At 43.1% G+C, this 22,392-nt stretch overlaps 2 protein-coding genes across 23 annotated transcripts in view; one reads left to right on the top strand and one right to left on the bottom strand.

Moving 5' to 3' along the window:
• The window catches only part of TMEM71 (transmembrane protein 71), a 32,143-nt gene extending 15,958 nt beyond the window's left edge, over positions 1 to 16,185 (bottom strand). For 3 of the 7 annotated variants that reach the window (XM_073330080.2, XM_073330081.2, XM_073330082.2), the window contains exons 1-3: positions 13,990 to 16,185; positions 777 to 867; positions 48 to 108 (exon numbers count right to left, since the gene is read on the bottom strand). In XM_073330080.2, the coding sequence (XP_073186181.1) occupies positions 48 to 108; positions 777 to 816 (101 nt within the window). In that variant the 5' untranslated portion in view covers positions 817 to 867; positions 13,990 to 16,185. Of the gene's footprint in view, positions 1 to 47; positions 109 to 776; positions 868 to 3,076; positions 3,279 to 13,989 lie in introns of those variants that run through there. The other 4 variants (XM_073330078.2, XM_073330075.2, XM_073330076.2 and 1 more) reach the window with 4 other exon arrangements.
• A 1,419-nt stretch (positions 16,186 to 17,604) lies between these two features.
• Positions 17,605 to 22,392, top strand: part of PHF20L1 (PHD finger protein 20 like 1) — an 82,655-nt gene continuing 77,867 nt past the window's right edge. For 8 of the 16 annotated variants that reach the window (XM_073330096.2, XM_073330095.2, XM_073330093.2 and 5 more), the window contains exons 1-2: positions 17,606 to 17,837; positions 20,273 to 20,385. In XM_073330096.2, the coding sequence (XP_073186197.1) occupies positions 20,303 to 20,385 (83 nt within the window). In that variant the 5' untranslated portion in view covers positions 17,606 to 17,837; positions 20,273 to 20,302. Of the gene's footprint in view, positions 17,838 to 20,272; positions 20,386 to 22,392 lie in introns of all 16 variants that reach the window. The other 8 variants (XM_073330088.2, XM_073330087.2, XM_073330085.2 and 5 more) reach the window with 3 other exon arrangements.

The raw sequence follows: 22,392 nt of genomic DNA, 5'->3' as shown, positions 1-22,392 counted from the left end.
ACACAAAGGAAAAATAAAATGAAACAAAGGATAGTTTTACTCCATACCTTGGCAAAATGTGTTCAGGGGACAGACTTTGCCTGGGCTCTTTATCAGCCACTGAAAAACCTGTTGAGACAAAGACCAGATAAGGAGACGCCCCAGCACCAGCTCACCACGCAGGCATTTCAAGTGACACTAGAAGCAGCTGACTGGTTTTCACTAACAATATGCCTTGATGAAATTGACAGAAGAAAATTAGGAAAGGAAAAGAGACTAAAGGAAAGAAAACAGAGTGATGGTGGGTAGATAAAATGAAACCTCATATAATTTAGACTTGTATAGCATCATTCCAAAGAGTAGTATGAATCAAAGCTGATTACAGTCAATAAATCCAAGTTGCCAATATACTGCATAGCTTAGTGTCTTGTGGGAAGTAAATCCAGTCACATACAAGAGAATAGGTCCAGCACTCTTAATGGCATTGTCTGATTCACATCATGAACAGTTCACTCACTGATTGATTCTTTACACATTACAGATTTGTATTTTATATACATTAGTGTCTGCTGATATAGTCTCTTTGTTACAATTTTATACAAAAACCTCTGTAAAATCTTAACTTTTCAATCAATGGGAAAACATTACATCCAAAGAAAGAAATTCATATTCACTTTAGAAGGCAATCCCTCATGTGTAAGGACACAATCCCTGACAGGTGGTAATTAGATTCCAGTATAAACCCAAAATGGCAAAATCCCAGTTAAGAAAGCCCAGAGAAATGCCTATATATTTACGTGCTGCTGGTGTTGACATTAGTTGGGATATTCGATACATCTTGAGAAGGTCTGTTGCACACACTTTGGAGCTACATGTATCATAGATTATCTGCAAGAGATTTTAAAGGAAAGTTGGTATTTATTGAAAAGAGAGAGTTGCAAGGTATAATCAGGAATGGACATTACATTACTAATTCCTAATGCTGTATTCCATTAGATGTGAGTCTGATCCTGCTATCCTTCCTCACTGATTTCAAGAGCAAATTTGTTCAAACTCTATTTGGTCAATTGCAGTCTCTTTGCAATCTGCAACTGTGATCTCTTTCCTAATATTTAAATCCATGATGTACAGTATAGATAGACTTACAATTGTCCTACATGCACTACCGTATTTACTTTATTTTCTCAATAATATGCTTTTGAATCACCGTTATGAAAAATAAAAAGCACTGAATGAGAAATACAGTTTACATACAATATCTTACATATCTCTAGTGCTTTGAATGAGAGAATATCACAGTGCACTTTACAAACTGGTATACAATCTATGGTTTCTACCCTGAAAATACTTAGGCCTGTGAGTAGTCTAATTAAAGTTACTCAGGTGACCATGGTTTGTATGTAGGGAACACATCACCCAACACTGAGAGGCAGGACAACTTGAGGGGAAACATAACAGCTGTTTAACAGAATGTAGCAACACTACAAATCCGTTTAGGATAAGATGCGAGGGAGAAATGCATCTCCATATGCAGATTAGTGGGAATGTGATGTATTTCTCCCAATTATACACATCCTCAAGAACAGTTTAAGAACACTTGTGATTTACAAAGCAATGTTTTTCTGTGCAATGATTTTACACAGAATTGCTTTCCCAGAGTCTTGAAAACACTGGAGAAAGGATGTTCACTTCATTTTGCAAACAGTACTTTACACAACCCCACTTTTATTTATTGTTAGGTTTGAAAGGATTAGGTTTTTGTCTGTAAATGTCAGTCAACGTTGACTTCACTGTACACACACACACACACACACCCCAATGAAGAAATATTTTCACTCATAATAATCCCAATTTACAGATAAGCGAAGGAAGAAAAATGCCATTTGAGAACTTATTAGCATTTGATTTCGGGATATTTACTTTGTATATTTTGAAATGTGATGTTGATATTTTGTGTTTTAATGGTTATAAAGCTTTATCCTATAGAATCTCAATGTCTACTATCGTTTAAATAATTGTCTGCTCCCCATTGTGTGATTCCCCCTATAATTTCCCACAACTGAAAATTTAAATAACTAAAAATAGGAAAAAAATGCTTAAACCATAATTTCACACAACTGTTAAAATGTAAATAGACAAAAATTCTAAAAAATGCTTAAAATAAATATTTGTATGCAGTGTAATTGTAGCCATGTCGGTCCCAGGATATTAGACAGACAAGGTGTGTGAAGTGGTATCTTTTATCAAACCAACTTCTGTTTGGTCTTTTTTATCAGCCCAAGCTTGTCTCTCTCACCAAACAGAAGTTGATCTGATAAAACATACGACCTCACCCACCTTGTCTGTAAAATAAACATTGATATTATCCATCAAAATAAAACAAAATCTAATTCTGCCAAATTATTCATGACTTAAAGTAAGTTTCTATGCTCTTATAGTATCATAAACTACCGTTACAATGTAACCAAATCAGAGCAAAACATATCAATTTCCACTTTGCAATTACTTTAAGTAATATTTAACATTAAGTAATATTTGTGACCCACAACACAAAGAGTCCTGTAGTTCAACAAATATCTTTTAAATGAACATATGACGGAAGACCAAATATGAACAACCTAACTGAAAATGAAACAAAGCTAAAGGCAAGTCAGCAACATTTTATGGCAATCATTCAAATCAAAGTTTATTGAGTCTACAACACTGCCCAGTTCTGCAATTTAATCACTAAAATGTAAGCATGAAAGCTTCTGTCTTTCTACTCAGAATGTAGAAAACAATTTACTTTAATCACTTTCCTTGGTGATAATCAAACTGGTCCTTAAAACAATGATACCTTCAGTTGGTAACTAGCCAATCCCTTGTGCATGTTGCACTCTACACTGTAAATATTTACATCAATATGTATCAACACACATAATTAGCGGTTAAAATTATTTAAGCCCAAGTACTTAACCTATTCAGATAACAAATATTGCTCTCTTATCTTTTGAAATACAGTAATGTCTATGAGAAATAATTGTATTTGTTCATACATGTCACTGTTTGAAGGGTATTTTAGTCTATTCTCTTTACTGGTAGTGATGAAAGCATTTACCGAAATGTACAGCTTCTTGAAGAGCTGACTGTAAATGGAGAAATCCAGGGCTCAGTTATTCCTCTGTTGATCAAAGTAATAAAACATCAACATGTGTAAAATCTTCCAAACCTGGAAAAGCCATTTCACTATTAACAAACGTATGCAAGAAGTTTTTCATCAAAAAGAGTCTCTGGAATGCAACTGTAGGGTGCTCCTTATGCTGCTTCCTGGAACAGAATAGCTCTGAGGTCTTCGAAAAGGCAGGTCTATAAAGCCCCTTGTTTCCTTTCAAAAACAGACTGTGCAATCAGAAGCAAAGAGGCAGAATGAGGTCATTCTTCCTGTTAAGTAGCCTCACATCACAAGCATTCATTTTGAAGAGTAAATTGAAGATTAAGATTAGGCAAGTGAACAACCCTGCAGGGTGTTGCAAAATGCAAGATATGCCAGCTTTAAATAACGGTCTATTCTATTTATATCATGGTGCACAGAACCAGTACCTTGTCTGTGATGCTTGTAAAAACAGCTGATACAACTTTTTACCATATCTTTTATTTATAAATCTGATACAGTCATGACTCAGTATACTTTACAGTCATGTAGTCATATCACTTAGTACAACACTAATGCTGGGAGACTTGAAGGCTTTGATTGCATTACTATGCCTAAAATAATCCTGTTTTACCCCCCAAAATCCCTGAATGATAGCAAAATCCCATCCAAGAGCACTGCTGTACAGAAGAAACATCAGTTAATATTTCATAGTTCAGTAGCAGTTCACTTGGTTTTCAACAACCACACTGTGGCTGATCATAACAGAATTATGCAGATGTTAGGTAAAAGTACTTCGGAAGATGAAATAAATATGGTCAGGGAAATATTTATAAACAAAGCCATAGCCACTACACTTCAATGATGCATAAAAGAACGGAAGAAAGAATACCACTAATTCCAACTGAAATAAATTTAGTCTGAATGACTAATTCTAACAATCAGAATTATTGGACTGTAGAATAGTCTCCAAAGGGAAATCATAGAATCATAGAATATCAGGGTTGGAAGGGACCCCAGAAGGTCATCTAGTCCAACCCCCTGCTCGAAGCAGGACCAATTCCCAGTTAAATCATCCCAGCCAGGGCTTTGTCAAGCCTGACCTTAAAAACCTCTAAGGAAGGAGATTCTACCACCTCCAGTGTTTCACCACCCTCTTAGTGAAAAAGTTTTTTCTAATATCCAATCTAAACCTCCCCCACTGCAACTTGAGACCATTACTCCTTGTTCTGTCATCTGCTACCATTGAGAACAGTCTAGAGCCATCCTCTTTGGAACCCCCTTTCAGGTAGTTGAAAGCAGCTATCAAATCCCCCCTCATTCTTCTCTTCTGCAGGCTAAACAATCACAGCTCCCTCAGCCTCTCCTCATAAGTCATGTGTTCCAGACCCCTAATCATTTTTGTTGCCCTTCGCTGGACTCTCTCCAATTTATCCACATCCTTCTTGTAGTGTGGGGCCCAAAACTGGACACAGTACTCCAGATGAGGCCTCACCAATGTCGAATAGAGGGGGACGATCACGTCCCTCGATCTGCTCGCTATGCCCCTACTTATACATCCCAAAATGCCATTGGCCTTCTTGGCAACAAGGGCACACTGCTGACTCATATCCAGCTTCTCGTCCACTGTCACCCCTAGGTCCTTTTCCGCAGAACTGCTGCCTAGCCATTCGGTCCCTAGTCTGTAGCGGTGCACGGGGTTCTTCCGTCCTAAGTGCAGGACCCTGCACTTATCCTTATTGAACTTCATCAGATTTCTTCTGGCCCAATCCTCCAATTTGTCTAGGTCCTTCTGTATCCTATCCCTCCCCTCCAGCGTATCTACCACTCCTCCCAGTTTAGTATCATCCGCAAATTTGCTGAGAGTGCAATCCACACCATCCTCCAGATCATTTATGAAGATATTGAACAAAACCGGCCCCAGGACCGACCCTTGGGGCACTCCACTTGATACCGGCTGCCAACTAGACATGGAGCCATTGATCACTACCCGTTGAGCCCAACAATCTAGCCAGCTTTCTACCCACCTTATAGTGCATTCATCCAGCCCATACTTCCTTAACTTGCTGACAAGAATACTGTGGGAGACCGTGTCAAAAGCTTTGCTAAAGTCAAGAAACAATACATCCACTGCTTTCCCTTCATCCACAGAACCAGTAGTCTCATCATAAAAGGCAATTAGATTAGTCAGGCATGACCTTCCCTTGGTGAATCCATGCTGGCTGTTCCTGATCACTTTCCTCTCATGCAAGTGCTTCAGGATTGATTCTTTGAGGACCTGCTCCATGATTTTTCCAGGGACTGAGGTGAGGCTGACTGGCCTGTAGTTCCCAGGATCCTCCTTCTTCCCTTTTTTAAAGATTGGCACTACATTAGCCTTTTTCCAGTCATCCGGGACTTCCCCCGTTCGCCACGAGTTTTCAAAGATAATGGCCAATGGCTCTGCAATCACAGCCGCCAATTCCTTCAGCACTCTCAGATGTAACTCGTCCGGCCCCATGGACTTGTGCACGTCCAGCTTTTCTAAATAGTCCCTAACCACCTCTATCTCCACAGAGGGCTGGCCATCTCTTCCCCATTTTGTGATGCCCAGCGCAGCAGTCTGGGAGCTGACCTTGTTAGTGAAAACAGAGGCAAAAAAAGCATTGAGTACATTAGCTTTTTCCACATCCTCTGTCACTAGGTTGCCTCCGTCATTCATTAAGGGGCCCACACATTCCTTGGCTTTCTTCTTGTTGCTAACATACCTGAAGAAACCCTTCTTGTTACTCTTAACATCTCTTGCTAGCTGCAGCTCCAGGTGCTATTTGGCCCTCCTGATATCATTCCTACATGCCCGAGCAATATTTTTATACTCTTCCCTGGTCATATGTCCAACCTTCCACTTCTTGTAAGCTTCTTTTTTATGTTTAAGATCCGCTAGGATTTCACCATTAAGCCAAGCTGGTCGCCTGCCATATTTACTATTCTTTCGACTCATTGGGATGGTTTGTCCCTGTAACCTCAACAGGGATTCCTTGAAATACAGCCAGCTCTCCTGGACTCCTTTCCCCTTCAAGTTAGTCCCCCAGGGGATCCTGGCCATCCGTTCCCTGAGGGAGTCGAAGTCTGCTTTTCTGAAGTCCAGGGTCCGTATCCTGCTGCTTACCTTTCTTCCCTGCGTCAGGATCCTGAACTCAACCAACTCATGGTCACTGCCTCCCAGATTCCCATCCACTTTTGCTTCCCCCACTAATTCTACCCGGTTTGTGAGCAGCAGGTCAAGAAAAGCGCCCCCCCCCCAGTTGGCTCCTCTAGCACTTGCGCCAGGAAATTGTCCCCTACGCTTTCCAAAAACTTCCTGGATTGTCTATGCACCGCTGTATTGCTCTCCCAGCAGATATCAGGAAAATTAAAGTCACCCATGAGAATCAGGGCATGCGATCTAGTAGCTTCCGTGAGCTGCCGGAAGAAAGCCTCATCTACCTCATCCCCCTGGTCCGGTGGTCTATAGCAGACTCCCACCACTACATCACTCTTGTTGCACACACTTCTAAACTTAATCCAGAGACACTCAGGTTTTTCTGCAGTTTCGTACCGGAGCTCTGAGCAGTCATACTGCTCCCTTACATACAGTGCTACTCCCCCACCTTTTCTGCCCTGCCTGTCCTTCCTGAACAGTTTATAACCATCCATGACAGTACTCCAGTCATGCGAGTTATCCCACCAAGTCTCTGTTATTCCGATCACGTCATAGTTCCTTGACATCACCAGGACCTCCAGTTCTCCCTGCTTGTTTCCAAGGCTTTGTGCATTTGTATATAAGCACTTGAGATAACCTGTTGATCGCCCCTCATTCCCAGTATGAGGCAGGAGCCCTCCCCTCACAGACATTCCTGCCTGTGCTTCCTCCCGGTATCCCGCTTTCCCACTTACCTCAGGGCTTTGGTCTCCTTCCCCCAGTGAACCTAGTTTAAAGCCCTCCTCACTAAGTTAGCCAGCCTGCTGGCAAAGATGCTCTTCCCTCTCTTCGTAAGATGGAGCCCGTCTCTGCCCAGCACTCCTCCTTCATGGAACACCATCCCATGGTCAAAGAATCCAAAGCCTTCTCTCCGACACCACCTGCGTAGCCGTTCGTTGACTTCCACGATTCGACGGTCCCTACCTAGGCCTTTTCCTTCCACGGGGAGGATGGACGAGAACACCACTTGCGCCTCCAACTCCTTTATCCTTCTTCCTAGAGCCACATAGTCCGCAGTGATCCGGTCAAGGTCATTCTTGGCAGTATCATTGGTGCCCACGTGGAGAAGCAGGAAGGGAAATGGAAAACCCCATCACTTGGGTCATTTAAAATTACACTGTTGTTGGGACCAATCCTATTCAGGCAGAGGAATAAAATGACCTGATAAATATTTTCTGTCTCTGACTGCTATGACTTAATGTATGTCAGACAGAAGGGTAATAGATGAATAGTATTATAAAAACAAATATGTAATATCGGACTTCATTTTTTCCTGAAGAAAGTGAAAAAAATTCCTTCTGTTGAAGTAGTCCCAATAAATGAAAGCAAGCTGCCGAGTTAAAAAAAAAATAACCAGCAGTAATCTGGCACAGGTTATTGCAAAGCATTTCAGTATTACCACACCCATCTGAAATGTTTCACTTAAGGTCCTTCCACTCCATACTGAAAACTGAGGGCCAAATTCATCCTTGGTGGAACTTCCTTCACTTCAGTGCATTTACCCCAAAGGTTAAATTTAGCCCCAAATGAGTAATGCTTCCATGGTTGCATGAACTTTACAACAGTCTGAATAAAACCACCAGCAGCATGAAGTCTTCCTATAGTGCAACAAAGATGAAGGAAACTGTTATATGTTTTGTTCAGGAAACTGAATGTCTTGTGTTCCAGAAAAATATGCCTTTACTGTAATTTTACCAAGCACACATGTATAAAAGATACACATCCGTCTATGTTAAAGGTACACTATCAACTTTTAAAAAAATCAAATTCCTATCTGAAAATGTTTTATATTTATTGTGGTAACTCATGGTAGCGGCCTGTCATAAATATAAAGGGAAGGGTAAACCCCTTTGAAATCCCTCCTGGCCAGGGGAAAGCTCCTCTCACCTGTAAAGGGTTAAGAAGCTAAAGGTAACCTCGCTGGCACCTGACCAAAATGACCAATGAGGAGACAAGATACTTTCAAAAGCTGGGAGGAGGGAGAGAAACAAAGGGTCTGTGTCTGTCTGTAGTCGTCTTGGCCGGGGACAGAACAGGAATGGAGTCTTAGAACTTTTAGTAAGTAATCGAGCTAGGTATGTGTTAGATTATGATTTCTTTAAATGGCTGAGAAAAGAATTGTGCTGAATAGAATAACTATTTCTGTCTGTGTATCTTTTTTGTAACTTAAGGTTTTGCCTAGAGGGGTTCTCTATGTTTTTGAATCTAATTACCCTGTAAGATATCTACCATCCTGATTTTACAGGGGGGATTTCTTTATTTCTATTTACTTCTATTTTTTATTAAAAGTCTTCTTGTAAAACACTGAATGCTTTTTCATTGTTTTCAGATCCAAGGGTTTGGGTCTGTGGTCACCTATGCAAATTGGTGAGGCTTTTTACCAAACCTTGTCCAGGAAGTGGGGTGCAAGGTTTTGGGAAGTATTTTGGGGGGAAGGACGCGTCCAAACAGCTCTTCCCCAGTAACCAGTATTAGTTTGGTGGTGGTAGCGGCCAGTCCAAGGATAACGGGGGTAATATTTTGTACCTTGGGGAAGTTTTGACCTAAGCTGGTAAAGATAAGCTTAGGAGGTTTTTCATGCAGGTCCCCACATCTGTACCCTAGAGTTCAGAGTGGGGGAGGAACCGTGACACGGCCCTACAGTTTAGATTGAGTTCTAAAATAGGGCATAAATTCCTGTTTTTCTCTAAAAGTAGGTGGCCTGTAGATATGTTTTCTATGCTCTGAATTCTGTGTAGTTTTTGTTTTATTTTTTTCCCTTTGTACATTTTCAATAGGAAGTCTCTGAAAATGAACTCTGACTGACTTATTTCCTGGGTAATCTGACCTTTCATTGTTCGCCGATGTCACAATTATAAAGGGAAGGGTAACCACCTTTCTATATACAGTGCTATAAAATCCCTCCTGGACAGAGGCAAAGTCCTTTTACCTGTAAAGGACTAAGAAGCTCAAGTAACCTGGCTGGCACTTGACCCAAAATGACCAATGAGGGGACAAGATACTTTCAAATCTGGAGGGGGGCGGAAGGCTTTGGTCTGTCTGTGTGATACCTTTGCCCGGAACAGATCAAGGATGCAAGCTCTCCAACTCCTGTAAAGTTAGTAAGTAATAAAGCTAGAAAATGTGTTAGGTTTTCTTTGTTTTGGCTTGTGAAATTCGCTGTGCTGGAGGAAATGTGTATTCCTGTTTTTGTAACTTAAGGTTTTGCCTAGAGGGAATCTCTGTGTTTTGAAAAATCTGACTGCCTGTAAGATTATCTTCCATTCTGATTTTACAGAGTTGTTCTCTTATCTTTTTTGTTCTTCTAATAAAGTTCTGTTTAAGAATCTGATTGGGTTTTTTGGGTCTTAAAAATCCCAAGGCTGGTTGGTGCTCATCTTGTTTATTCTCAAGCCTCCCCAGGAAAAGGGGTGTAAGGGCTTGAGGGGATATTTTGGGGAAATAGGAACTCCAAGTGGTCCTTTCCCTGTTCTTTGTCTAAATCACTTGGTGGTGGCAGCATACTGTTCAAAGACAAGGCGAAATGTGTGCCTTGGGAAAGTTTTTAACCTAAGCTGGTAAAAATAAGTTTAGGGGGTTTTTCATGTGGGTCCCCACATCTGTACCCTAGAGTTCAGAGTGGGGAGGAAACCTGACAGCCGATATCTTTAAAAAAATATTGTCTACCCGCACAAACTTTGGTAGCCGTGCATCCTTACTAGGTCTGGTGCAATGGGTAGTTTTTGAAAAGAAATAATCTGAATTTCGGGTCAATGTTAGCCTTTAACTTTCAGTTATAATCAATGTGCCAAGGATTGCTGATGCATAAACTTTGCGTGCTGGTTCATGCCTAAGCCCTTCTTCCTCAGAACTTCAGAAGCCATGCTTTTCTGTCAGATTTTATACTACTATTGTGAAGGATTTTATGTTCCATTTCAGGCACAAAAGAGAAGAGTTTCATGAGCAGATACACAGAATAGAAGAAGGTTTATGTACAGCTGCATTTTTACTCCTCAGTTTGCCCCCAAGCCACCTCATACTTGAAAGGCCCACTCTTCGTTTAAACAATAAAAAAAAAGGAAATCAGTATGCAAAAAGCTTTGTTATGAAGCAGTAGCAAGGCTCTACACACATAGCATATCTGACACAAAACCACAAAAGCAAGAAAATGAAACCTAATAGTACATATCCTGTACTCCTCCCACAGACACACACTTTATTGTTGCCAAAAGAGCTGTACACCAGAGTCCATGCACGGCAGCCATAACTATGTCCCCCTTGTAATGTCAGCTGCCTATCACTCGCTTTACCAAGTTACCCTGTCTCGACACAGAAACTCCTCCACCTGGGGAAGTGAGGAAACAGATTGACAGAGCGAGACGGGTACCCAGAAATCACCTACTACAGGACAGGCCCCACAAGGAAAACAACAGAACACCACTGGCCATCACATAAAGCCCCCAGTTAAAACCTCTCCAGCACATTATCAACGATCTACAACCAGGGCCAGCTCCAGGCACCAGCTTTCCAAGCAGGAGCTTGGGGTGGCATTCAGAATGGGGCAGCAGTCTGTGTTCCGCGGCGGCAATTCGGCGGCAGTTCCGCCGCTTTTCCTGCCACGGCAACTTTTGGGCGGCAGCTCTGCCGCTCTTCCGGGCACGGCGGCAATTTGGTGGCAGCTGCTTGGGGCAGCAAAATTGACAGAGCCTTCCCTGTCTACAATCTATCCTGGAAAACGATCCCTCACTCTCACAGATCTTGAGAGACAGGCCAGTCCTTGCTTACAGAGAGCCCTCCAACCTGAACCTAATACTCACCAGCAACTACACACCACACCACAGAAACACTAACACAGGAACCAATCCCTGTGGCAAACTTTGTTGCCTACTCTGTCCCCGTATCTACTCTAGCGACACCATCAGAGGACCCAACCACATCAGCCACACCATCAGAGGCTCATTCATCTGCACGTCTACTAATGTGATATATGCCATCATGTGCCAGCAATGCCCCTCTGCCATGTACATTGGCCAAACTGGAGAGTCCCTACGTAAAAGAATAAATGGACACAAATCGGACATCAGGAATGGTAACATACAAAAGCCAGTGGGAGAACACTTCAATCTTCCTGGACATTCTATAACTGATTTAAAAGTAGCTATACTTGAATAAAAAACTTCAGAAACAGACTTCAAAGAGAAACAGCAGAACTAAAATTCATTTGCAAATTTAACACTTGAATAGGGCTTGAACAGGGACTGGGAGTGGCTAGCTCATTACAGAAGCAGCTTTGCCTCTCCTGGAATTGACACCTCCTCATCTATTATTGGAAGTGGACTACATCCACGCTGATCGAATTGGCCCTGTGGACACTGATTCTCCACTTGTGAGGTAACTCCCTTCCCTTCATGTGTCATTATATAATGCCTGCATCTGTAATTTTCACTCCATGCATCTGAAGTTGTGTTTTACTCATGAGAGCTTATGCCCAAATAAATGTTAGTCTTTAAGGCGCCACCAGACTCCTTGTTGTTTTTGTGTATATATTGTGCTTTGTGCATAGTTAGTTTCGCTGTATAGCCCTTCTTCCCTGCAAAGTCAACTAGGGCCTGATCCAAAGCCCACGGAACTCAGTGAGAGATTTTCTATTGACTTCGATGGATGTTGAAGCAAGCCCTTAGAGCTAGACCCACAAAGGTACTTAGGCACCTAACTGCTTCTTTAGGGACATTATCAAAACAATTGCTCAGCTGCCATCTAACCCCATAGGTGCCAAAGTTACCACTAGCAGGCCTACTAGTTAACCCACTTAAGTGCTAACGCCACCCCACAGCTAACAAGCTAAATACTTTTGTGGATCTAGCTCTTTCCCCTGTAATTTGTACAGAGCTGTCACACTGCATCAGGAAATTAAAAATATCTTGAAATATTGGAAAGTAGAACTGGAACATCACAGAAATTGGCCCCAGAACTGGACTCAATGACAGAGGAAGTTGAAACTCCTTTCAGCTTCTCTTTTAGAATTATTAAATATCAAGCTGACAGCTCCATTTCATAGTCTTTGAGATGCTTTGGTTATTCAGTGTCCCTGTTGTCTGGATTTTTGCCATTTATATTTGCTTTTGAAAAGAGTCTGCAACTGTATAAAACCAACTTTTAATTGGAGTTTAGGAACATCATATTGGCTCTGATTTTAATAATTGTGTGTATGCAACTATATGAAGAAAATGTTTAAAAAAAAACCAAATCTGATTTTTTTCAACTTTGTTAGAAAGAAAAACCCCACTCTACTCTATCAAAGACCTCCTGACTGCTTAAACTTGACAGCTCTTGTTCATTGTTTGTCTTCAACTAGACTTATTGTCATCTAATAATTTCTTCCCTGATATAAAAACTCTAATCTAAATTGATAATTTTCATTAATACTTTCTCAAGCCTTAAACCTGTAGTTCTCATGAAAATTTTGTAATGCTTACTCAACAAGATTGATTTATAATGTATGTATCACTAGATCTTTATCGGGTATAAAAGAGACAGACTAGTTAAATTGTTCAGAGTTTTCCATCTCAATTACATAGCTGAACAATTCCAGACTTGGTCTGGAAGCACTTGTACAATTCTGCAGACTGTGTGGGGGAGCTCATGCTGGATGGTTCTGGTCGTCCATTCTGGCCTTGGAATCTGTGAATCTATGATTCCCATTCAACCCCTTCTTTCATGGGTTTGCCTACACAGCACTCAATATGCTAACATCTGCAACTCTGCATAAAGATGACTAATCTAATCTCATGCTTCAGGGTTTTAGCTGGTCACCAGCAGCAGTCAGGAAGGAATTTTTCCTTCACTGCACAACTAGCTAGATATAGTCTGTTTTGTTTTGTTTCTCCCATCTTCTTATGAAGCATCAAAGATTGGCCACAGGGCACCTAAGAGGGTGGACGGTGCTCTGAACTGGTACAAAGAATCCTCTTTCTAGATGCCTGACTGGTGTGCCTTGTTCACATGCGGAAGGTCTTACTGGTCACCTGACTTGGGGTTGGGAAGGATTTTCTCCCCAGGTCAGATTGGTTGGGCCCTTAGGAATTTTTCACCTTCCTCTGCAGCATGGGGAGTCATTCATCTGTTGGGATCATCTGGCCAAATCTCACTTAAACAAAAGGGGTGATTTGATTACAGTCTATAAGTGCCTACATGAGGAACAAATATTTGATAATATAGGGTGTGATGGGTTCTCCCCAGGGTGCCAGTTGGAACCAGGGTACCACTGAGCCCACCTAACCCACCAGCCTCGGCTTCCTTTCACACTGTGGTGCTGTGATAAGTTGCCACACTCTCCAAGCTTGCTCTTTCACCAGCATACACACCGATAGGGACACACCCAGCTGCTGAGATCAGCTCTGCATGGTAAGGCTCAGCTAAGGCACCTCCCAGTTGCTAAGGCGCACACCTCCCTTTGGAGGGTAAACCCAAAATTATATCGTCTTGTGCTGCACAGGGAACTGTACAGTGTAAGCTCATAAAATTTACCCCCTCCCTCAATGTGGAGAGAGATTTTCAACAGCTTTCTGCCCCAAGTTATTTCCACACACTGGTTTTAGACAAAACAAAAACAAGTTTATTAACTACAAAAAATAGATGTTAAGTGATTATAAGTGATAGCAAATTGATCAAAATGGATTACCTTAGTAAATAAACAAAACCGCAAACTGAGCTTAACACACTAGATAAATCCAGGAAGAATTCTTCAAGGGCCTCTTTCCCGTGGGTCCATATGATGATGTCATTAATGTAGCGCAAGTAGAGGAGGGGCGCTAGGGGACAAGAGCTGAGGAAGCGTTGTTTTAAGTCAGCCATAAATATGCTGGTATATTGTGGGGCCATGCGGGTACCCATAGCAGTGCCACTGACTTGAAGGTATATGTTGTCCCCAAATCTGAAACGGTTGTGGGTAAGGACAAAGTCACAAAGCTCAACCACCAGGTGTGCCATGGCCTCATCATGGATACTGCTCTTGACAGCTTGTAGTCCATCCTCATCCACAGTGGCCAGGATGGTGTTTTCAGGAAGATTACTACTGCATTGTAGTTTCCTCAGAGAGAGTCGGTGGTGTCTCGAAGATAGCTACGAGTGCTGGTAGCTTAGGGTCTGAGGAGAGAGTCCAAATAGCCAGATAATCCTGCTGTAAGAGTGCCGATGCCTGAGATGATGGGGTGTCCAGGGTTTCCAGGTTTATGGATCTTGGGTAGCAGATAGAATACCCCTGGTCAGGGCTCTGGGGGTGTGTCCGTGTAGATTTGTTTAGGAATGAAAATTGCCATATCAGTATCAGATTAAACACGTCAGGCTTTCTCCTACTGCTATTTCCAAGGAGATGACAGCAGCACCTACAATAATGTTGTGCCTTTTCTTCGCCTGAGTTCAGCATCTATAAAACTCCCATTACTAGCCGTCATCCTACTATTGTAAACCTGCTATAACCTGCTGTGAGCCAAGCAACAATTCACTCCTCCAGTGTCCCTCACAACATTAAACCCTAAACTGATCCCCAGCCCCTTCCTCATCTCATGCAAACCTAACCCCACAGACACCAAGAGTACAAAACCCTGAGTTTTTCCCTGCTCCCCTCTTCATCAATGACCCAAGAACATTAAACCCTGACCCCCTTCCCCCAGCACCTTCCTCACCTCCATTCGTACCATAAGCATCCCTTCCTCTAAACACTGAGCCTACCTTCTCACATACATGCCATTCTAACACTGCTATTCAACGATCCCAACACAACACCCAGCCCCCTCTGAGCTAAGACTGGTCAAAAATCGTAAAGTACTTTTATGAAAAAAATTACAAATCACTTTCATTCCGCAGATTTCTACAAGGTGCAATTTTCTGTTCAGTCCACATTTTTCACAAGTATTATTTTAAAAAATTAGCTTTGAAAGGTTTTTTTTTTTTTTGCACTTCTCCCTCCTCCATTTTTCTCTTCCTTTCCCCAAGGAAGGGGGGGCAGGGCAGGGAAGTGGGAGAGAAATCAAATACCCAGTACCTCAAAGTACTTCATGGGGGTGGAGTCCTTTGAAACAGATACCAATAAAACATGATGTTTCACAGAAAAAAATACCAGTCCCCAAGGACAGACCATGTACCCAGAGGCAGTGCTGGCCCACTGGAGGTGCGCTCTTTACCCCTCACCCCCCACAATGCAATAAGTATTTTTTATTTCCACAAACCAAACAATATACGAACACATACTAATACACTTGTTAAAAACTCCATGTTAAATAAGATTAGTGGTATTTTGGGGGTAATACTAAATCAGGACCCCCATGACCATAACTGCTTAGGGCTTGTCTACATTACCTGCTGGATCGATGGGCAGCGATCGATCCAGCGGGGGTCGATTTATTGCGTCCATCTAGACACAATAAATCAACCGCCGAGCGCTCTCCCGTCGACTCCGGTACTCCACCAGGACAAGAGGTGCAGGTGGAGTCGACGGGTGAGTGTCAGCTGTCGACTTAAGTGTCGCAGTAAGTGGATCTAAGTATGTCAACTTTAGCTACGTTATTCACGTAGCTGAAGTTGCATAATTTAGATTGATTCCGCCCCCACCCCGTCAGTGTAGACCAGGCCTTAGTCTGTGTAAGCTTAGCACCACTACTGCATGCACCCCGCCCTCACTCTCTCTCCAGCAAAAGATTTCAACAAGCTTAATCCCTAACCTCTCCTACCAATGGCAACACTTTACCTTCCTTTACTCAAAAAGCCAGGGCTAATAGCTCACTTCTCTCTACCTCCTCACAACACTGACTCTCACCCCACTAATAAATATTTCTCTCCTTACTCATCCCAGCCATTACCTGCTCCACCCCCATAACACTGACCCTCATCCCCCCACAGCTAACTTGTACCCCCAAACCACCCCTCCTCCCACTCCACCATCATAAGTGACCTCATCCCCCTACAACTAACTTATACCCCAAACTGCCCCCTCCCCATAACACTGACCTCATCCCCCTACTACTAACTTACACCCCAAACCGCCCCCTCCCCATAACACTGACCTCATCCCCCACTAACTTATACCCCAAACCACCCCCTCCTCCTAACACTGACCTCATCCCCATACTGCTAACTTATACCCCAAACCGCCCCCTCCCCATAACACTGACCTCATCCCCCCTACTACTAACTTATACCCCAAACCGCCCCCTCCCATAACACTGACCTCATCCCCTCACAGCTCTCTTAAACCCCAAACCACTCCCTCCCCATAACACTGACCTCATCTCCCTACTGCTACCTTCAACCCCAAACCGCCCCCTCCCCATAACACTGACCTCATCCCCCTACTGCTACCTTATACCCCAAACCACTCCCTCCCATAACACTGACCTCATCCCCTCACAGCTCTCTTAAACCCCAAACCACTCCCTCCCCATAACACTGACCTCATCTCCCTACTGCTACCTTCAACCCCAAACCACTCCCTCCCCATAACACTGACCTCATCCCCCTACTGCTACCTTATACCCCAAACCACTCCCTCCCCATAACACTGACCTCATCTCCCTACTGCTACCTTCAACCCCAAACCGCCCCCTCCCCATAACACTGACCTCATCCCCCTACTGCTACCTTATACCCCAAACCACTCCCTCCCCATAACACTGACCTCATCCCCCTACTGCTACCTTATACCCCAAACCACTCCCTCCCCATAACACTGACCTCATCCCCCTACTGCTACCTTATACCCCAAACCACTCCCTCCCCATAACACTGACCTCATCTCCCTACTGCTACCTTCAACCTCAAACCGCCCCCTCCCATAACACTGACCTCATCCCCTCACAGCTCTCTTAAACCCCAAACCACTCCCTCCCCATAACACTGACCTCATCTCCCTACTGCTACCTTATACCCCAAACCGCCCCCTCCCCATAACACTGACCTCATCCCCCTACTAACTTATTCCCCAAACCGCCCCCTCCCATAACACTGACCTCATCCCCTCACAGCTCTCTTAAACCCCAAACCACTCCCTCCCCATAACACTGACCTCATCCCCCTACTAACTTATACCCCAAACCGCCCCCTCCCCATAACACTGACTTACACCCCGCCCCACACAGCACCGAGGCGAGCCCCCCCCTTCACCCTCGCGCCCGCTCCCCCGCTGTTCCAGCTCCTTCGTCCCGCCCCGCCGTAAAGCGGCTGTCGCGCCGCTGCTCCCTGGTCACGTGAGGGGGTGATGGCGGCGCCCTGCCCCGCCTCGGGCTGTCGCAGGGAGGTGACGGCACGGCTGGGCGCTGGGGCGCGAGGGGCGGGGCGCAGGCGGAGGGGACGATGGGGCTCTGAGGGAGCTGCACCCCGCCGCGCCGAGCTGCTCGCCCACCGTCCCCGGTCGGAGCGGGAGGCGCCGCGGCCTGCGGAGCCGGCTGGGGCTGGGGTTGTGGCTCGGGCTCCGGGCCGGGATCGGGCTCGGGGCCGCCACAGGCCCAGCTGCTGTCCCGAGAAGCGGAGAAGGCGGTAAGGAGTCCGGGGCTGCGGGGTACGGGCCGGGCTCCCGGGCCTCTCCCCCCCGAGCCGAGCCCGGGCCCTGGGTGTCTCCCGCCTCTCCTGCACCGGCGCAGGCAGAACCGTGGCCTGAGGCTTCCTCGGGGCCGGTCCCTGGGGAGCATCCTCTGCGGGGCCGAGGCCGGGGGTTTTAAACCTCCCTGTGCCCCAGAGGTGGCTGATGTCTGGGGGCTCCTTCTGCTCCCCCCGGGACCCGGAGCGGCCCGGCGGCTCCCCTCCAGAGACGGAGCGGCCCAGGGGATCCTCCACCCCCACCCACCCCCGACAGAAACAGATGGGTCCGGGGCCTGGGGCATCCCCTACAGCTCACCTTTCCCCAACCCAGACAGGCACACGGGCCCAGGGGCTGGGTGTTTTTCTGCACACGCCCTCCCCCACAGAAAGTCACCCACACAGACCAGGGCTTGAGGGATCCCTTACATCCTCCCCAACCCAGATAAACGGAATGGCCCAACTCCTGGAGCTCTTGCTCCAGCACCCCTGAACCCAGAAGGACACAGACCAGACCAAGGCCCTTAAGGGGGCCCTTTATGCACCATATGACTTTAAATAGTGACATTGTCAACTTAAAACTGGTCCTTTTGGATGAAATGCTCTTGCCCGCTATCAGAGTTACAGCCGTGTTAGTCTGTATCCGCAAAAAGAAAAGGAGGACTTGTGGCACCTTAGAGACTAACCAATTTATTTGAGCATAAGCTTTTGTGAGCTACAGCTCACTTCATTGGATGCATACTGTGGAAAATACAGTGGGGAGATTTTATACACACAGAACATGAAACAATGGGTGTTACCATACACACTGAGAGTGATCAGGTAAGGTGAGCTTTACCAGCAGGAGAGGAAAAAACCTTTTGTAGTGAAAATCAAGGTGGGCCATTTCCAGCAGTTGACAAGAACATGTGAGGAACAGGAAGGGGGGAAACAAACATGGAGAAATAGTTTCACTTTGTGTAAAGACACATCCACTCCCAGTCTTTATTCAAGCCTAAATTAATGGTGTCCAGTTTGCAAATTAATTCCAATTCAGTAGTCTCATGTTTGAGTCTTTTTTTGAAGTTTTTTCGTTGAGGAATTGCCACTTTTAGGTCTGTAATCGAGTGACCAGAGAGACTGAAGTGTTCTCCGACTGGTTTTTGAATGTTACAGTGTTAATTCTTGACGTCTGATTTGTTTCCATTTATTCTTTTACGTAGAGACTGTCCGGTTTGGCCAATGATATATGCCATCGTGTGCCAGCAATGCCCCTCTGCCATGTACATTGGCCAAACCGGACAGTCTCTACGTAAAAGAATAAATGGAAACAAATCAGACGTCAAGAATTAACACTGTAACGTTCAAAAACCAGTCGGAGAACACTTCAGTCTCTCTGGTCACTCGATTACAGACCTAAAAGTGGCAATTCTTCAACGAAAAACTTCAAAAAAAAAAAAAGACTCCAACATGAGACTACTGAATTGGAATTAATTTGCAAACTGGACACCATTAATTTAGGCTTGAATAAAGACTGGGAGTGGATGTGTCTTTACACAAAGTAAAACTATTTCTCCATGTTTGTTTCCCCCCTTCCTGTTCCTCACATGTTCTTGTCAACTGCTGGAAATGGCCCACCTTGATTTTCACTACAAAAGGTTTTTTCCTCTCCTGCTGGTAAAGCTCACCTTACCATACACACAGAGTGATCAGGTAACACCCATTGTTTCATGTTCTCTGTGTATATAAAATCTCCCTGCTGTATTTTCCACTGCATGCATCCGATGAAGTGAGCTGTAGCTCATGAAAGCTTATGTTCAGATAAATTTGTTAGTCTAAGGTGCCACACGTACTCCTTTTCTTTTTACCTGCTATTGTTGCACATTAGATTCAGGATTGACAGAAAGCTTATAGGAAAAAATACACAGAAAAATATTTATGTCAGTTTATGTTGTTCATTAGCCAGTACGTTTCTATAGTTATTCTTTCCTCTGTATAGTCAGTCACTTGTCCCTTTTGTTTGTGTGGCCTTTTGTACAGCAACAGGGCAGGGGGGAAACATTTTAAAACTAGGAAAATGTGATAACATCACTAAAGCTGATGGGGAATTAGGGCCACGTATATTATTAGAACACATTTGTATCTCATTTTTCAAACTAAATAGATTGCAGGTTGATGGTGTAGCTGTTTGTGGGGGGGATTAAGGAATACTATTTGTATATACTTTTTATATTATGCACAACAATCTAAACATTTCCAATTTTAGTGCACTACTAGATCCTATAGTGATAAGTGCTATCATTTATAATAGATTTATATCTCTTCGTGGTTAAAATATATTCATTTGGAATGCTATTTGTATTTTTAATTAACGGTGCTTTCTGCTTTGTAATATAAAAAATATTTTTCTCTGAAAGTAGGGGGAAAAGAAAATAGAAGTTATCAAGATGAGTAAAAAGCCTCCAAGTCGTCCAGGGATCACGTTTGAGATCGGTGCTCGTTTGGAAGCACTGGACTACTTACAAAAATGGTAAGGAAGACATCATGCAATGCTTAATTAGGTCAAATTTCTTCCATCTGTACTGTAATCTGTCTTTAGTTTCAGTTGTTTGATACATTAATTGTTAATACAAACCAATCAGTCCATATACTAATTTGATGAATATCCTTATTTAAAAAAAAAAAAAAACTAAAGCAATTATAAAATTTCAGGAAACCATCCCTCCAAAAAAATCAAATTGAAAGAAAATGTTGTGTTTTCTTGCATGGTTATCTTGTATTTCTAGTCATGATCCTTTTTCTAGACATTAGTTTGTTCTCTTTGGTACTGGCATATGTCTATCATGACAGTCTGTATCTGCTAAAAATATTTATTAACTGTGGTATTAAATGAAAAACTCATTCAGAATACTCTGGCATGCAGTGTTGCATGCAAGATGGTCAAGTGCACTTGTGTGTAACTCCAGTAATAACTCAAGGAGCCAGTTTTGTTTTAATTTTAAGGTGTAAGCAGATTTCACAAATTTTAAAACTGAAAACTTGATGTAGCGTTCAGTAATAAAACTTCTTGTGCATTAAAATTCTTACTGTACACCTGAGGTAGGTAACTTTAGGTAACTCTCCATTTGACAGTGGAGAAATGGAAGTACCAAAGTTATGACTTGGCCACACCAACTCTGTTAGAGCTCGGATTGGAAGTAAAATAGGATTGGAAGAACGGATCAACACTTGCTTAAAATGCTGCCTCAGCCTTTTTAGTGCTTTAATGAAGAGGCTCTAAGCCGACAGGAGAGAGTTTCCCTTGTCAGCTTAGTTAATACACCTCTGCGAGAGGCAGTAGCTATGCCAGGTGGAGAAGCTCTCCTGCCGACTTAGCACCACCTACACCGGTGCTTAGATCGGTATAACTACGTTGCTCGGGGTGTGGATTATTCACAGCCCCTGAGCAATGCAGTTATACCAAAGTAATTCTGTAGTGTACACCAGGGCTCAGTCTTGCAATATTTGTTTACTCGGAGAGAAAAGTCAAACTTAATCAAAATTTAGTAACACAATCTGGTTTGTTTGGAAGTACTGTTTCAGTCAATTTGAAGGACTTATTGCTATAGTGGATAAGACCAATAGTCTGTCTGATCCTGTCAGTGGTTAGTGCTCTATGCTTCAGAAAAAGTTTATTCTTAACTCCTATGAGTAAGTAAGTGGTTGATGCCATCGGTCATAAGGGTCAAAATCCCTTGCATATTTTCATTCTTTCTGATATAACCATGGATGTTCTTATTCACAAATGTCTAATCCTGTTGCCCTCAATAATATTGTATGTCAGTGAGTTCCGTGGGTTAAATAGTCTACAGAGGAAATACTGCTTGAGTATCTATATGAAGAGGGTTTAAATTTCCAGGGCTGTCAAACTAGCACATTTTACCAGCAGTACTTTGTTCAAACAAATCCTTTTCTTCGAAATAATCAGTGTATGTCGAAAAGAAAATAGAACTGATTTTTGAACCACATTCCATGGTACATTACTCTTCTTAGTTGGTGCTACAGAGATATGGTGAGTTGAAATAAATTGTTCTCCATAAAATTAGTACTTTATGTTCAAAGAATGTAAAAAGGTTGAGACTGCCAATATAGTGCTGTAAAACTAACAGTCATTTAAGAATATTTGACAAAGATGATAGACTGTCATGATAGACCTATGCCAGTATGTACAGGAGCTAAAAACAGATTTGCCTCAATTTAATATCTAAACAGGGTTCACCATATCTCTAGCACATAGTTATATAACTAAGTAAAATTTAACAACTTTATACACAGGAACAGGAATAAATATTAAAATTGTGCAACTAAAACACTGGAAACTAGAAGATGTACGTTCTTTCATTTTTTTTAAAAATGAATTTATATCAATAACCAGGGAGCTTGTTAGAGAAAATTTTGTCCTTCTGTGAAAATAGTTTCACCCCAAGGTACGATTTATTTTAGTAGTCCATGTGTTTTTTTACACCTAATTTGCTCAGCTGTCACTTAAGGGGCCCTG

Source organism: Lepidochelys kempii, chromosome 2 (genome assembly GCF_965140285.1).
Source record: "Lepidochelys kempii isolate rLepKem1 chromosome 2, rLepKem1.hap1, whole genome shotgun sequence".
NCBI classification, from domain to species: Eukaryota; Metazoa; Chordata; order Testudines; family Cheloniidae; genus Lepidochelys; species Lepidochelys kempii.
This window is presented reverse-complemented; position numbering and strand designations above follow the sequence as displayed.